Source organism: Octopus bimaculoides, chromosome 6 (assembly GCF_046866305.1).
Source record: "Octopus bimaculoides isolate indiv1 chromosome 6, ASM4686630v1, whole genome shotgun sequence".
In the NCBI taxonomy this organism is placed as follows: Eukaryota; Metazoa; Mollusca; class Cephalopoda; order Octopoda; family Octopodidae; genus Octopus; species Octopus bimaculoides.
This window is the reverse complement of record NC_142933.1, coordinates 92,066,092-92,084,128: the sequence shown is the minus strand read 5'-3', so window position 1 is coordinate 92,084,128 and position 18,037 is coordinate 92,066,092. Positions and strand designations below refer to the sequence as shown.

The following is an 18,037-nucleotide window of genomic DNA, read 5'->3' as shown; positions in this document are numbered from 1 at the left end:
TATGTGTGTGTGTGGGGCGGGTGTATATAAATATATATTTATATAAATACATTTGATACTGTGTATAGTGCTAGTAAGCCATCCATCACTACTATCAATGCTTTAGTTACACCTGTGCACATGATATTACCACACCTTTATAGAGGTTATGTGGAGACAGCTGTAACTGAGTAGGCTAGATTAACCTGGGATTACATAGAAAAACAGTTATTAACTGATGGTATTGATGGTGGTGATGGTGATAGTGGTATTGTTATTGTTATCATTATTATTATTATTATTATTATTATTATTATTATTATTATTATTATTATTATTATTATTATTATTATTGACATGTTTGTTCTGTTTTTATGTATGTTAGTGTGTCTGCTTATGTATTTGTGTGTTTCTGTATTAGGGTTAAAGAAAATATCAACTAATTCTTCTGAACGGGATTAAGCCCAGATTAGGATGGAATTAGTGACATACCATATTCCAGGAACTAAAATTCTTTGATTCTCTGCTGGGGGTGTGTCATATTTGTGTGTGTGTGTGTGAGTGAGTTAGTGAGTGAGAGAGTGGAAGTGTACATTAACCCTTGATTGAGAGAGGAAGAGAGAAAGAAAGTGGTAGATATCAAGAAAGTGGTAGATATCAAGAAATTGGGATGTGTGTGTGTGTGTGTGTGAGAGAGAGAGAGAGAGAAAAAAGGGGGGGGGACAGGGGTGTAAGTATCTATTAATGGAAATGAGAGAGGTGGGGGTGATGGAAGAATGATAAGACGGTTATGAAATTGGAAGCTGGACTATGGGGTAGGGAAACTGGTTGTGGATTCCAGGGTGTAAAAAATAAGGGTTAGGAAGAGGGTGGTCATTGTTTAACTAGTGGCAGACAAATATGAACAGTATAGAATGGGAATTAGTACCAGACTTCAGGGTCTGGTATTAACTCTCTCTCTCTCTCTCTCTCTCTCTCTCTCTCTCGCCCTCTCTCTCTCTCTCTTTCCAGCTGAGGAAGCCATGTAATGACCTCTTCAGCAAGACACCTGTTCTTGTTCTTCTTTCATACTTTCACGTGTTTCAATACTAATTGGGTTGTCCGGAAAGTTTGTGCCGATTTTTTAAAAGAAAGAAAAAGGTCAATAAATACTTGCAATTACATTTTTAATCAACCAAATATGAACCATTTTATTGCACAATGCGCCTCCATCTTTCCTTTAACTTGAAAATACTCTCTTCCCAGAATTGAGGTGGTTTCATGGCAAATATGTCAAAAGGTAAGCTACTATAAATCAGCACGAACTTTCCGGACAACCCACTACTACTAGTTTCTCCCCCTGGCATGTGATGGAATCAGCTTTCTGAGCATCTGTGGTATCTATTGCCCCTGTGCATCTGCTGCACATGAAAGCTATATATATATATATATATATATATATATATTCCTTCCTGGACAGGATGCTTGTCTTTTGCAGAATTACTCATTTTTATCAGCTGAGTGGCCTGGAGCAATGAAATTGTGTTTTCCCTCAAGAACACAATGCATTGCCTGATCCAGGAATCGAGACCATGATCTTACAATCTTGAGCCCAAATATCAGAGATTCCTACTTTCTCGCAGCTATGAGGAACTTATTCAACATTTCAGCAACACTCTTCAATTGTTGCTCACACGGGCCCTCATCAGTTCTTTCAGATTGTGGATTTAACCTTGTTTCCACATAACATACATATTATGTTAAGCTCTGCTAGAATTCCCAAATTGTCTTATTTTTGTTTTATGGAGTTTTCAATGTGTTTAAAAGCACTCAACCCTTTAACAGATTTACAATTATCTTTGTTGTTGTTGTTGCTATTATTGCTGCTACTGCTGCACACTCATAAATATTATTTTCTTCAATAAATAATTCAGTTTCTAAATGCATTTCCCCCCTAACCCCACCCACTAAATTATTTAAATCCATCATCACTATCATCACCATCTGCTCTGTCACAGTTCTTCTAATTGTTATTGTTGCAACTATTTATTTGTTCTTCTTTGAGTTTTTATTTCTATATCTTTTGTCAAACCCCTTTGTTATATCCTTATTGTAGTCGATTCCCCCCGCTTTTGATTGATGTAAACTCCACCTTTTTTTTTTTTTTTTTTTTTTTTCTGTGTTGTATTTCATCCTTTGATATTGTCCTGAATCTCTTGGGGCCCTTGTGGCCAATAAAAGAAACAATAATAATAATAATAATAATTATTATTATTATTATTATTATTATTACTGTTGGAGTAGTAGTAATAGTAGTAGTAGTAGTAGTAATAGTGGTAGTAGTAGCAGCAGTAGTAGTAGTGACAGCAGCAGTAATGATGATGATGTTAAAAGAAATTATCATCATCGTCGTCATCATCATCATCATCCTCATCATCATCATCATCCTCACCATCATCGTTAACATCCATTTTGCTAATGTTAGTGTGGGTTGAACTGAAATTGTACTTTTTTGTACTCTCATTTTCATTTTACCTTATAAAGCATTTGATTTCTTTTATTTATATATACATATTTATTTATTATTGTTGTTGTTATTATTATTATTATTATTATTATTATTATTATTATTATTATTAGTAGTAGTAGTAGTAGTAGTAGTAGTATCATCGTCGTCGTCAGATTATATATATTTTGTTAATTTCGAAGATTATGACTAAATGATAGTGTAAAACAAAAGCGCAAAAGCAATTTCTGTTCAACTGTCGAGGTTACACCCTAACAACGCGAAAACAATGATTATATTAGCGGACGTAAAAAGAGTTCCTTAGAAAGTCTGAAGTTATAATTTCCTACTTGAATTCACATGTAAAACCAACCACACTGCTCCTATCATTAAGCATTTTATGTAAGTAGGTGGTGATTCGTTTTGGCAGTGGCGGTGGTGGTGGTGGTGGTGGTGGTGGTGGTGGTGGTGATGATGGTGATGATGGTGGTGGTGATGGTAGTAAGATATGATGGGGTGGTGTGTGGGCAGGAAGGATAATTAATAGAGCACATTAACTGCTGTGTATGTTTACATTTAGCTCTTTATTTCTCCCCCCCCCCCACACCTTGTTTCCTCTCCTTCTCTTCCTGTAACACACACACACACACACACACATAACATATGCACACACACAACCTCCTCCCCCCACACACACACATACATTCTCTCTCATGTATATGGAAATGAAATTTCGAATTATAGGTCATTAACTTTCGATTGTTAATAGATGGTTCTAGATGATTGAAAATGAGAGAGAAATCAGCATTGTTCGTCTATGTCTGCTGAGCCGGCTGATTGCTAACTGTTTACCGTATCTGTGAACAACTCTCCTGATGACGGTGTGTGTACGTTGAGGAGAATATAATAACACCACTTCTGCAATGTTATCATCTTCATCAATTTCAGGTTGTGAGCTATAATTTGCAAATTTTAATAAATAATGATTTCCAAGCACAGGTCCAATAGTGGGAGAGCTGGTGGCAGTGGGAGTTGGTATCCATATTTGATTCTGATAAATTCCAGTGTCTTACTGCTACTTATTTTTATTAGTCTCTTGAAGATGGAATGTGAAAGTTTGCACTGGTGAGAAGTGAACTCGGAATAATGGACATGGTCATGTGTTTGAGAAAGTTGTTTCGTAACCCCATGGTTCTGGGTTTGATCCTGTTGCACAGCAATTTTACTGTAGCTATAACAATTTTGCCTGGTGTTAATATCAATTCTACCAATTCATTACTTTATGGGGCAAGTGAAAGCGAAATCGTGATGACACCTGTACCAGTGGAACACTAAGAGCACCGTCCAAGCATGATCGTTGTCGGAGCAGCTGTCTGGCTTCCGAGCAGGTGGCACATAAATAGCACCAGCGTGATCGTTACCAATGTCGCCTTCCTGGCGAGATCGTTGCCAGTGCTGCTGGGCTGGCTTCTGTGCAGGTGGCATGTAAAATACACCATTTTGAGCATGGCCGTTGGCCTTCGTGCCGGTGGCACATAAAAACACCCACTACACTTTCGGAGTGGTTAGGGTTTAGGAAGGGCCCCCAGCTGTAGAAACTCTGCCAAATCAGATTGGAGCCTGGTGCAGCCATCTGGTTCACCAGTCCTCAGTCAAATCGTCCAACCCATGCTAGCATGGAAAGCGAACGTTAAACGATGATGATGATGATATATAGTGCTAAAGCTGTAATTTTGTACTTATACATCTGGAAGATACTGGAAAGACTTGTCCCAGACTTTGGTATTAAAAGATATACAAACACCTGAACAAGATGCCATTACATAGTGCCTAAAATCCCTCCCCTGCTCTCAAAATACAGAAACCAGGTATTGCAATAGCTTGGGATTCAAGTACCCACAGCTCTTCAATATCCTCCCAGAGGATCTGAGAGATCTACATCAACATCATCATCATCATCATCATTTAACATTCATTGTCCATGCTGGTATGGTTTGGACAGTTTGACCAGGGCTGGCAAGCTGAGGGGCTGCACCAGACTGCAGTCTAATTTGGCATGATTTCTGCGACTGGATGCCCTTCCTAATGCCAACCACTCTCAGAGTGTAATCAGTGCTTTTGCATGCCACTAGTATGGGTATCAATTGCATGATACCAGTATTTGCCACCACTACAATTTCACTTGATTTGATGGGTCCTCTTCTCAGATGTTGATATAAGTGTCTTCAGAACTAATCTGGATCTCCTATTCTTAAAAGTCCCAAATGAGCAGGAAATAGGAATGAGAGCCTCAGCATCAAACTCCCTTATTCCTCAAATGGCCACAAACCTTGAGCTGAAAGTAGTAAAAGCGATCGTTGTTGGCACTCCGTCGCTTACGACATCGAGAGTTCCAGTTGATCCAATCAACGGAACAGCCTGCTCGTGAAATTAACGTGCAAGTGGCTGAGCACTCCACAGACAAGTGTACCCTTAACATAGTTCTCGGGGATATTCAGCGTGACACAGTGTGACAAGGCTGACCCTTTGAATTACAGGCACAACAGAAACAGGAAGTAAGAGTGAGAGAAAGTTGTGGTGAAAGAGTACAGCAGGGTTCGCCACCATCCCCTGCCGGAGCCTCGTGGAGCTTTAGGTGTTTTCCCTCAATAAACACTCACAACGCCCGGTCTAGGAATCGAAACCGCAATCCTATGACCACAAGTCCGCTGCCCTAACCACTGGGCCATTGCGCCTCCACTGTAAAAGCGATATACACACACATTATGGTATTGGTGAGTACATGATGCGATAAAGTTCATGTCTCTGATTTTAGTGCTAGGTCAGCGACCGTTCTTCTCTTATAATTTGTAACAGTGAATTTGGGCTGAGTCGTTAATTCTGCTCCAACAAACAGTCAAATGAGTTCCAAGATTTTCATTTCATTTCAAAAACATTGTTGTTATTATTGATAAACAAATACTTATTAGAGAAATGCCCTGTACATTCTTGAACCGATTCCAATGGCCTTTGCATTATATATGCCTGGCACTCCTTCACATGCTCTCTTTTCATCTTCATCATCATCATCATCATACAAACAAGAATTGTAGCTGTGTGTGTGTGTGTGTGTGTGTGTGTGTGTGTGTGTGTGTGTGTGTGTGTGTATGTATATATATATGTATATATATATGTATATATATATGTATATGTATATATATATATATATATATTTATATATATACATATATATATATATATATATATATTAGGAGAGGGAGAAAGATACATATATCAATACATCAAGCAAACTATGTGCTCACTATACATATATATATATATATATATATATATATATATACAAAAATTCTATATATATATATGCATACACACACACACACACACACACACACATACATATATATATATATATATATATATATATATATATACACACATACACACACACACACGCACACACACGCACACATATATATATGTACATATATATACATACATACATACACAGACACACACACACACATATATATATGTGTGTGTGTGTGTGTGTGTGTGTGTATGTGTGTGTGTGTGCATGTGCACACACGTATGTATGTGTTTGTTTATTTTACTTTAGCTGCTAAATCGAATATTTGCTTAATAAACTGTTGAAATATGTACGATCACAAGTAGCCAGTCTTGATCAGAGAAACGAATACAAGTGTACTAATGAACTTGAGCCTCCATCCGGAAGAACAAAGACACAACGGAGTGGGTTTAGCCATTTTAAAAATTTGACTGTTATATCTCACATACTCCCCTGCTCTCCCTCTCCCTCCCTCCCTCCCTCTCTCTTTCTCCAACTCTCCTTAATCTAAACCGATAATGATTACAAGTGACAAACCATATCCCTGATATATAGTCATTATTGAGTGGAGGCGCAATGGCCCAGTGGTTAGGGCAGCGGACTCGCGGTCATAGGATCGCGGTTTCGATTCTCAGACCGGGTATTGGGGTGCGTTTATTGAGCGAAAACACCTAAAGCTCCACGCAGCTCTGGCAGGGGATGGTGGGAAACCTTGCTGTACTCTTTCACCACAACTTTCTCTCACTCTTTCTTCCTGTTTCTGTTGTACCTGTATTTCAAAGGGCCAGCCTTGTCACACTGTGCCACGCTGAATATCCCCGAGAACTACGTTAAGGGTACACGCGTCTGTGGAGTGCTCAGCCACTTGCACGTTAATTTCACGAGCAGGCTGTTCCGTTGATCGGATCAACTGGAACCCTCGATGTCATAAGCGATGGAGTGCCAACAATAGTTATTATTATGGCATCACTTTTACTTGTAATGTTACCCCACGAATGCACTGTTGTCAGCCTATCATTTTCCTATGAAGCTGTGTGGGTTGAGAGACAAGCTTCATTGCCATGTTTAGATAGGGACAAACACTTTCTAACTGGGATTTGTCTTGTTCCAAGCATCATTACTTTTATCCTCACTGCTCTCATTTTACAAGTTTCCGTGTGTGTGTGCACATCTATGTGCATACATAGATGCACACATGCACACAACACATGTATAACATTTCTATATGTATAGTCAACCATCCAGTATATCTACATGACAGCAAGCAAGAGGTGGGGGGAAGGAGAAACTACACCAGCATCGTCATCATCATTTAACGTCCTCCTCCCATGCTGGCATGGGTTTGATGGTTTGACAGGAGCTGACCAGACAGAAAACTGCACCATGCTTGGTATGGTATGGGTTTTTTTTTACAGCTATTTGCCCTTGTATATCTATGTATCTAAGTAAATATATGTGCATACATGTACACATATATGTTTATACATCATGATGCGTTTATTACATATTAATATTTTCGTCATTGTTACATGAACTTTTCTCAAGCTGGCATGGGTTAGGGAGGGCTTCTTAAGGTTGTAGTCTGTGGTTAGATGTCTTTCTTGGTGCCTGCCCTTGCTTGCTGTCATGTATCAAACTGACAACATGTTTCTTTGTCAAGCTGTGGAATGTTTTCTCTGTATTAAACATATGCAAGTGTCAGCACTGCCTGAGCAGTATCAATGCGACGAGCCTCAAGGACACACATGCACACACATGCCAACACATACGTGTGTGTGTGTGTAAGTTTGCACCATTGTGTAGACACCATTGTTGTTGGCACTCCGTCGCTTACGCCGTCGAGGGTTCCAGTGGATCCGATCAACGGAACAGCCTGCTCGTGAAATTAACGTGCAAGTGGCTGAGCACTCCACAGACACGTGTACCCTTAACGTAGTTCTCGGGGATATTCAGCATGACACAGTTGTGACAAGGCTGGTCCTTTGAATTACAGGCACAACAGAAACAGGAAGAAAGAGTGAGAGAAATTTGTGGTGAAAGAGTACAGAAAGATTTTTGAGGGCTGCTTGTATACAGACAGAATTGAAAGCATTTTGCTTTCTCATGCCATTAATACAAGTATGTGTGATGGGCTTTCATAATCTTTCTGTCTACAAAATTTCATTCACAAGCTATTATAGAAGTCACTTGCTCAAGCTGAGAAAGGATTGAACCTGGAAACTACATGGTCACAAGGCAAATTTTTTTTAACCACATCAGCTATGCTTCAGAAAAACGCACACGTGTGTGTGTGTGTAAATATATATAAAAATCATTTTTTACGTTTGCTTTTTCCATGCACGTAGGTGTGTGGATTTGTGTATTTGTGTGGCTTGTAGATACATATATGAGGGGGGAGGGGGAAGCGGGATATTTTATTTATTTGTTCTGGCAAATTAATAAATTAATTGATGTATAATAACATGAAGAACTTGCTGGCTTTATGTGTTCAAAGCGGAAGAAGAGACAGACAGACAGATAGATAGAGAGAGAGAGAGGGGGGAGTGAAGGAAGTTGGCAAAGAGAAGGGGTAGGAGGTGGTGATGTATGTATATATGTGTATGTGTGTGAGTGGTGGGGGGTTTCTCAAATTAAAAATAAATAAATTGTTCCTGTAATGTTAACCATACGTGGGAAGTAGAAAGTGCAGCGTTATTTCAGCAGGAACAGCAGTGAAACTAGTGTGTGGGGTGGGAGGTGTCTCATTAGGATATGTCTTCTTTTTCTTGCTTGCTTTTTGTTTGTTCTGTTTGTCGTTTTTATTTTCATTTTTTTTTTCAAATTTTTTTATTGAGGGTTTTTTTTCCTGTTTTTTTTTGTTCGTTTTTTTTTCTTTCATTTTGTTTTTTTCTTTCATTTTTTCCTTTTTGTGTTATCTTAAGCTTTATAAATTGAGTTAAGCTATCCAAATTTCGCTGTCACCCCGTTTTTTCTGAAATCAAAAGTGATACCAGGGTATAGGGGGTGGGGGTGGGGAAATGGATGGCTGTGAAGATAGCAGAACAAATAAACTAGAGATGAGGGTTGTTGGGTGGTGATGACATTGGAGGGAGGCCAAGGGTGGCTGGGTGGGGATCGGGTGGGGGGTGTCGTAGATTTGTATTTTTTTTTCTTTTACTTTTTTCTTCACAAAACTAGTTAGTGATGGTGGTAGTGAAACTGGTTGTTTGATACAACAACAACAAAAAATCTCATTTTATACCCACCCAAACTACTTCTGTGAGAAATGTGCTGTGTTCACAAATACATCCAGTAACATATGATTTTAATTGCTATGTATCTAAGAATTTGGGCTACAACTATCTTTCTCTTTATACACACACACACACACACACACACACACACACACACATATATATATACATCCATCCATCTCTCTCTCTCTCACTATCACTCTCTCTCTCTCTCTCTCACTATCACTCTCTCTCTCTCTCTCTCTATATATATATATATGTGTGTGTGTGTGTGTGTGTGTGTGTGGTGTGTGTGTATACATACACACATAAAGCATTATTTTCTTTGTTTCTGTAGTCTATACACAGTTACAACATTCATTGTATCTATGCCTCAGACCCAGATGCAAACGTACACCCAGTGTGAGTACACACGCAATGATTAATGAATGAATATGTAAGGCTTAATGGCTAATTGCAAAAAAAAAACAAAAAAAAAAACTGGAAAGAAAAGACAAAGAAAGGCTTCTGGTTCATGATTCTGTTGATTCATGAACCAGACACTTTTCTTTATCTTCAGGTCTGGAGAAAATTAGGTTACTCATTACAATATATATAGCATATGAACTAATTAACTCAAGAAAATATTTCTAGCTTGGCTGTAAAACAATTTCAGACTAATTGAATGAATGACACAGCTAAGGATTTTGGGGGTCTCAGAAACAACTACCATTTTCCACTTGTGTCTTCATGCTTTCTTCAGGATGAATTGAGTTGGTGGACTCTAGGTTCTCTTGCATTTCAGTTTACTATTGGGATTGACTCCCTTGGCATTCTCTTTTTCACAGGCTGTCACAAGCTGTTTAAGCTCAGAGTTATCCATATCCAAGGTTACTGATCCCAGAATCCCTCACCCTCAGTTGTACTACCATTGAAAGTGTAGGCACAATTGTAGTACCTTGTCCAAGAGGTTTATTTTAACAAAAGCTATGGGATACTGCTCAAGGGACAAACCACTGCCCTGTTTTTGTTACTTGAGTTTTTCTAAAAAATTAGGGTGGCAAGAAAGTGATTTTGGTTTTTTTAGTGTGAAGTAAAAGTCATTTATTTTGTCACACTTTAATCAACTATATAGTCTCTATTTTGTTCTATGATCTTTTGCTGTCTTTCTGGCAACTTCATGATTCCATACTCATAGAACTTCTGGTCCTTATCAGCCAAAAACTGAAGCAAATGTGATTTCAGGTCATCATCATTCTTGAAAGTTTTACCATTTAAAGAATTTTGCAAACTTCGAAATAAATGTCAATCTGATGGTGCAAAGTCCAGAGGCTATATGGTGGATGTGACATCACTTCCCAACCAAGCTCCAATAATTTTTCACGAGCTAGCAAAGATGTGTGTGGTCTAGCGATATCATGATGGAACATGATTCCTTTACGATTTGCCAATTCTGACCGTTTTTCTTTGATTGCTTTCTCCAGTTTCATTAGTTGTTGACAGTAAACATCTGAATTGATCGTTTGGTTCCTTGGAAGCAGCTCAAAATACACAACACCTTTGTTATCCCACCAAATTGACAGCATGACTTTTTTTTTATGCAATTCAGCTTTTGGCGTAGTTTGTGCTGGTTCATTATGCTTGGACCATGGTCGTTTTTGATTGATGCTATTGTAGACAATCCATTTTTCATCACCAGTGATGATTCGTTTAAAAAAGAAAGGTCAATTTCATTGCATTTGAGATGCATATCGCAAATATTGATTCATTGTGTTAAGTGAATCTCTTTCAATTTAGGTGGAACACAAATATTGAGCTTCTTAACAGGTCCAAGACATTTTAAACAATTTTCAATTGTTGTATGTGATACATTTAACCATTCTGCAATCTCTTACACAGTTATATGACAAATCAGATTCAATTATGGCTTTGATTTGGTCATCATCAACTTCAGTAGGTCAGCCAGAATGTTGGTCATCTTTGAGTGAAAAATCTCCAGAACGGAATTTCTTAAACCATTTCTGACATGTGCATCCTGTTAAGCAATCAACACCATAAACTTCACACAAATGTTTGTGAGCCTCAGTAGCTTTCTTGCCTTTACGGAAATAAAAAAAGCAAAATATGGTGAAAATATTCTTTTTTGCGCTCCATGTTAAAATTGACACTGAACTAATATCTGCAAACAAAATTACGCGCAATTTGTTTCTAAAGTAAGCTAAAAGTAATGGCTATCAAATGTTAAAAGGATAAAAATAATAATATTGACAAAAGTCATTCAAAAAAATCGTAACTCTATCTATTTGCAAAAAATGAAATTACTTTTTTGCCAACCTAATAGTTGTTGACCCTATGTTGGGTTCATTTGTCCTTTTGACAGACCCTGTTTACCTTACTGGGTTTCTGGCAAACTTTCCTGGTCAAGGGGCCAGCTTATTTGCAAATAAATTTGTCTGTGTAACAGATTGTTCTGTATTTAGCTATGCTATCAGTAGCACTTGTGAGTGACCTGACATAATTTAGAATTATTAATCCCTTGATAAAAAAAAAAAAAATAAATAAACAACATCACACTTTCAACAATTACAGAATCACACACATTCGCTCAGTTATACTGTTTTAAAATCATGGTGAAGTTTGTGAGCTTGCATAAGTTTGCATACCAAAGGGAGAAAGAGGATATTTATGTCTTGCAATTGACTCATTGTTGGATTATTTTTTGATTTTTTTTTTTTTGTCTCTCTTAGACATAGTGTCAGTCCCAAAAATATGAGTATACTTGTCTTCTTGTGGTATATGTGCTTATTCAAACTGACAAATTATACTGTATCATTTGTCTTGATAGATCTCTGCTTTTTTTTTTTTCATATATTGCCTTTTAATCATTTATGTATTAGTTGATATTGTTTGAACCTCATTTATCTGGATTTATTTTGGTTGTATATATATATATATATATATATATATATATATATATATATATGCACATACACACTGTTTGACTGAGATAGATAGATAAATAGAGAGAGAGAATGCATGGTTTAGATTAGACAAAAACTGTATGCGGCTCCCAACTTGTAGATCTCAAAAACTGTGATCCATCTGTTAGGCCTTCATATTCTCACAAGGGATAAGAGCTAATTCCTTCCCATCCACCCACAAACCCCCCAAATTGTTTTCTTATTTAGAACCTTAGAGCCTTTAAGTCTGTTCCATAACTGGTGATGTGTCTATTAGAAAAGATACTTCACATCACATGTTTCACGCTCAAGTAAATTAATACCAAACATGATATATATTTCTTTACTATCAACTGACTCACACCATCGAGGCCAGCATAAAACAGATTCTGTGAAACTGTCGTCTCTCTTTTTTTTTCTTTTCTTTTTTTTTTCCTTCACAATTTGAAATTCTGTCTCCCTCGACAGATGGTCTGAGAGAGACTTATCTGTGTATTACAACACATCTGGAATGTTCTGATACAATAATTATGTTATGCATATAATTGTACACATTTTTCCTACCAGTTCATTTGAAATAAATTCAGATCACTGAATAAATTCACTTCACTCTATCCACCTTATCAGATCTATTACAAAAGAAAGCCTGTCATTATATATACATATATATATATATATATATATATATATATATATATATATATATATATATATATATGTGTGTGTGTGTGTGTGTTTATGTAGCTGATTGGCTGTTTTTACATGGGCAAGATGACAAAATGCTGATACGCTGTACCACAGACATGTTTAGCTCATGCTGTCAGAGAAAAACAGACATTAAAAAAAAATGGTGGTGGTGGTGACAGGGAATGATGGTGGCAGATTTGTTTCTAGATTGATTTGGAATTTCAAATACTGCATTGAAACTTTGGAAGCAAGCATATCTGCGTTTCTGTATTTCTGAGATGCATTTTTATTCAGATTGTAACAATTGCAATCATAACGTCAATGACAAGGAAACTGACGTGTCAAGTGTTCGATCCTCACCAAAGTTAGCATCAGAAATGTAATGCAATATCTTCACCCCAGGAAATAGGAGCATTCCTTTTGACAACTATTTTCTTTCACCATTTTGCTTATTATGCTTTTTGAGTCAAATTGAGGATTTTGCTTAACTCTAGTTTGTGTTTGCACTTAAGTTTTCAGAGCTGAAGTAGTTTTTAGACTCAAAGAGACAGCTTTAATCTTTTGAATTAAGTTTCTGCAGTTGTTGTTGTTGCTATTATTGTTGTTGCTTAGCTCTAAGCACAGCCATAAACAAAGCTATGCCAGCTGCCAAATCCAAATCCAATGTATTTTCTGTTATTTTTAAGATGGCAGGGTCTGATTTGAGGCAGATTTAACTGCAATTTTAAGCAGATTGAATGACCCCATTGTGCTGGTGACTGTGTGGTTGCTACAAATACATAAATAAAATCCTTAGAGATTACAAGGCCATGCTTTTCCAATAAGTTTTAAATGTCTTAGCTGTGTTGTCTGCAACTTTGAACAGATATGCCGTATCACTGGGTGTCATATGTGATGGCCAAAAGGTTTGGTGAGGTGAAGGGATCTGGTTGTGAAACATTTCCTCAGAGACAAGAATTCTAACCCATACAGGCATGGAAAAGTGAATGTTAAATGCTGGTGTTGACAGCATCATCATCATCATCATTTAACGTCCACTTTTCCCAGCTTGTATGGGTCAGTTGGAATTTGTTGAGGCAGATTTTCTATGGTTGGATGCTCTTTCTGTTACCAAACTTCACTTGCTTGTAAGCAAGGTGATATTTCCCATGGCCAGGCACTTTTTTTCATGAAAGACTGGAAACAAAAACATCACTTTTATGATGGTGAAACTCATTTACAACCCTATCATGTGATGTCAAAACAAAGGTACATACATTCACATATATATGACAGGCTTCTTTTAGTTTCCTATTTCTTTATTCCCCACAAGGGGCTAAACATAGAGGGGACAAACAAGGACAAACAAAGGGATTAAGTCGATTAGATCGACCCCAGTGTGTAACTGGTACTTAATTTATTGACCCCCGAAAGGATGAAAGGCAAAGTCGACCTTGGCGGAATTTGAACTCGGAACATAACGGCAGATGAAATACCACTAAGCATTTCGCCCGGCATACTAAAGTTTTTGCCATCTCACTGCCTTCTTTTAGTTTCCATCTACCAAATCTACACACAAAGTTTTGGTGGGCCCAGGGCTGAAATAGAATACACCTCACCAGGATGTTGTACAGTGGGACTAAACCTGAGACCACATGGCTAGAAAGTAAGTGTCTTAACCACACAGTCATGCCTGTACCTCATTGACTATTATTATTATTATTATTATTATTATTATTATTATTATTATTAAAGCAGTGAGCTGGCAGAATCATTAGTACGCCAGGCAAAATGCTTGGTGGCATTTCGTCCAACTTCATGTTCTGAGTTGAAATTCCATCAAGGTTGACTTTGCCTTTCATGCTTTCATCATCGTCGTTTAACATCCGCTTTCCATGCTAGCATGGGTTGGATGATTTGACTGAGGACTGGTGGACCAGGAGGCGATACCAAGCTCCAATCTGATTTGGCAGAGTTTCTACAGCTGGATGCCCTTCCTAACGCCAACCACTCCGAGAGTGTAGTGGGTGCTTTTATGTGCCACCGGCACGAGGGCCAGGCAGGCGGTACTGGCAACTGCCACGCTCGAAATGGTGTATTTTACGTGCCACCTGCACAGGAGCCAGTCCATCGGCACTGGCAACGATCTCGCTTGGATGTTTTACTGGCAATGGCTTACTGGCTTTCATGATTGATGAAATAAGTACCAGTTATGCACTGGGGATCGAAAAATTCACTTGCCCCTCCTCCCAAATTTCAGGCCTAGTGCCTTGCGTAGAAAGGATTATTATTATCGTTTTGTTGTTGCCATTCTTTGTGAGTCTGAAGAATCCAGTGTTGGAAGACTGTTTTTGCAGTATCTGTATTTAGTATCTTTCCTCTGCACTATTGTTTTAATCAGCACCACCTATTATGTTGTATTACTTACAATTTTATTAATTTATTTATTCTCACAGTAAGTTTCCTCTTTGTTTTTTTTGTTTTGTTTTATTTCTTTTTTTTTATACCATTTATTTAAAATTCCATCTGTTATCTTTCCATATCTCTTTCATCTATGAAAATATGTTTTTGATATCTACATGGGGGAATTTTTCCTTGATAGTGTCTCTTGTTGTTATTCCTGTTATTCTCTTTCTTGTTGATTATTCTTGCACCGCCCTTCCTCTTCTCTGCGGTTTGCCAATTTCCATTTATTTTCATGTCTTTTGGTGAGGAGAGGCGTTCCTTTCACTAGTTTATGTAATAGACTGTGTCAAGAGAATTTAATATAATCTCTTTCCTTACTCCCCAGTTTACCAAAAAAGCATGTCTCTACACATGATACTGATTTTTATTAAGAAGATATATCTTTTTTTGTTGGGTGTTTCTTTTTTTTTATATATATACTGGAGTATCTTGATAAGCCTTCTGTCTCTTGTCTAAGTCTACTGCATTGTTTTTGTTAGTTTCTCCCTTCCATTCACTGCTTTCCTATCTCACCCATTGTCTTTCTAATTTCCTATGTCTCTTGTTTAATCAACACCCATTTGTATTCTATTACTGTGCCTTCTGTGTGTGTACATGTTTATATATATATATATAGATATAGATTCCGTTTACATATTTGTTTTGCAATGGCTGATAGTTAGCAAGGTGAGATACACATAAGAAAAAAGAAAACAAAAGACCACTGATGAGGTCACAGAAGTGTGACGAAAGAACTCTGGCCGAAATAGGATTAATGTAATATAATGTAATATAAAGCTGAAGCAAATTAACACCAAATATACAGTGCGTGTGTTTTTATTGGCTAAACTGGCAATATGACCATCCCCAAGTACAACAACATATATCATCATCATCATTATCATCATCATCGTTTAACGTCCGCTTTCCATGCTAGCATGGGTTGGACGATTTGACTGAGGACTGGTGAAACCGGATGGCAACACCAGGCTCCAATCTAAATTTGGCAGAGTTTCTACAGCTGGATGCCCTTCCTAACGCCAACCACTCAGAGAGTGTAGTATATATAAATATATATATATATATATATATAAAATCATCGTCATCAATGTTTTACGTCTGTTTTAGCATGGTGGCATGAGTTAGATTGCATTTCTGAGGCAGTATTTTAATGGTTGGATCCCCTTCCCGTTGTCAACCATTTTAGCCACCATAGTAGAGATTACTTTGCAAGTGACTGATTCAATCAAAATAAAATATGATATGTATCTCTATGTACAGTTGCAGCCAAAATTTTGGAACATTTATTTTAAAAACTAAAATTGTTATACTCAACTACAATTCGACTCAAATATATACGATGTACATATTTGGGGGTTTTAATATAAAAATTCTAATTTTCAGACCTATGTTCCAAACTCTTGGTCATGACTGTATGTACACACACACACACACACACACAGAGATTTGTTGGATAACAATCCAGAGAAGTACTTAATACAAATGTAGACTATGGTGTTTATTTAAGCCGCTCCAGATGGCCCATTACTCTGGAATTATCATAATGTGCCACTGCTTCTTCAAAGAAGCTTCATTTGACTTAAGAAGTGGTGACATTCCATGAAAATTCTAGAAAAATAGGTCACCGAACCTGCGTGTGATATGATGTGATCACATGTATTTTATTTCAGTGTGTCTATACTGGTGCCACATAAAAAAAAAACATCTGTGCTGGTGCCACATGAAAAGCACCAACACCAGTGCCACTTAAAAAGCACAGGTGCAGGTGCAACATATATAGCACTCAATACAGTCTAAAGTGGTTGGTGTTAGGAAAGGCATTCAGTCATAGAAACCATGCCAAACAAATAATTGGAGCCTGGTGCAGCTGTTGGGCTGACCAGCATCGAGAATGGACACTAAATGATGATGAATATGATGATACACACACACACACATGCACACACATGCACCCAAGGACAGTAAAATGGAGTATAAAAAAAAACATATTGGTTACATATAATATGCTATAATAAAAGTGAATATAATATTTTTGAATGTGTTTTTAATGGTTTCAATGAATCTATCAAAATACAATCACCATGTGTGTATCTGTGTGTGTGTGTTGTGTGTGTGTATGCACGTGCATGTCTGTTTGTTCTTTATAAATCGTATTTCGTAAAACTAATCTTCTCATATTTCTGTCTGTCTTTTAATTTTTTTTTTTTTTTATATTCCAGTTGTATATATGTCCGCTCATACTTGGCATTGAACTTCTATTATTTTTTTTTTACTTCTCTTCTAGATACATCCGTGCTCAAAAGTGCAACGAGAGATTGTCACTGACTGGCGACAGCAACCTAAAGAAAACCAACAGAGATGTTTGGTAGGTGTCAACAAGCTTCATTTTTATGAATTAAAACAAAAAAAAAAAAAAGAATCATATGGAAAAAATGATTCCTCTGTCCACTTTTCACTCTCCAATAAAAATTTTCACAACACAAGAAAGAAAAGAAAAAAAGCTTAAAAGTGATTCTCTTTCTTTAAGCACCCCCTCTCTCTCTCTCTCTCTCTCTCTCTCTCTCTCTCTCTCTCTCTCTCTCTCTCTCTCTCTCTCTCTCTCTCACTCACTGCTGTTATGTAGCACCCTCCAGTGAACAGAATGTGTATGTCTCTTATTGTCAAAGACCTCACTCTGGTACTGTCCTTATGTGAATATATTGAAGGGTAGGTAAATGCAGTAAAAAGGGGTCACTGAATGCAAAAGTTTCTAAGTCAGAGAATAGTGTTTGGAGTGGGCACTTCTCTGTGGTGCTCAAGGTGATCTTGAATCTCTAGGATTCCTCAATTTGCTCTTTAGTATTAAGAGGAATGCAACATCACCATTCTTCATTATTCATATGCCAGTATTTCACCTGCTGCTACTTTCTGAGTTCAAATTCCA

General features: G+C 37.4%; 1 protein-coding gene across 3 annotated transcripts in view; it reads left to right on the top strand.

Moving 5' to 3' along the window:
* Positions 1–18,037, top strand: part of LOC106881821 (nonsense-mediated mRNA decay factor SMG5) — a 1,052,345-nt gene that overhangs the window by 982,131 nt on the left and 52,177 nt on the right. For all 3 annotated transcript variants that reach the window (XR_016242357.1, XR_016242356.1, XM_089354248.1), the window contains one exon: positions 17,399–17,479. Coding sequence is in view for 1 of the 3 variants with exons in the window: in XM_089354248.1 (XP_089210374.1) it covers positions 17,399–17,479 (81 nt within the window). In the remaining 2 variants the exon portion in view is untranslated. The remainder of the gene's footprint in view (positions 1–17,398; positions 17,480–18,037) is intronic.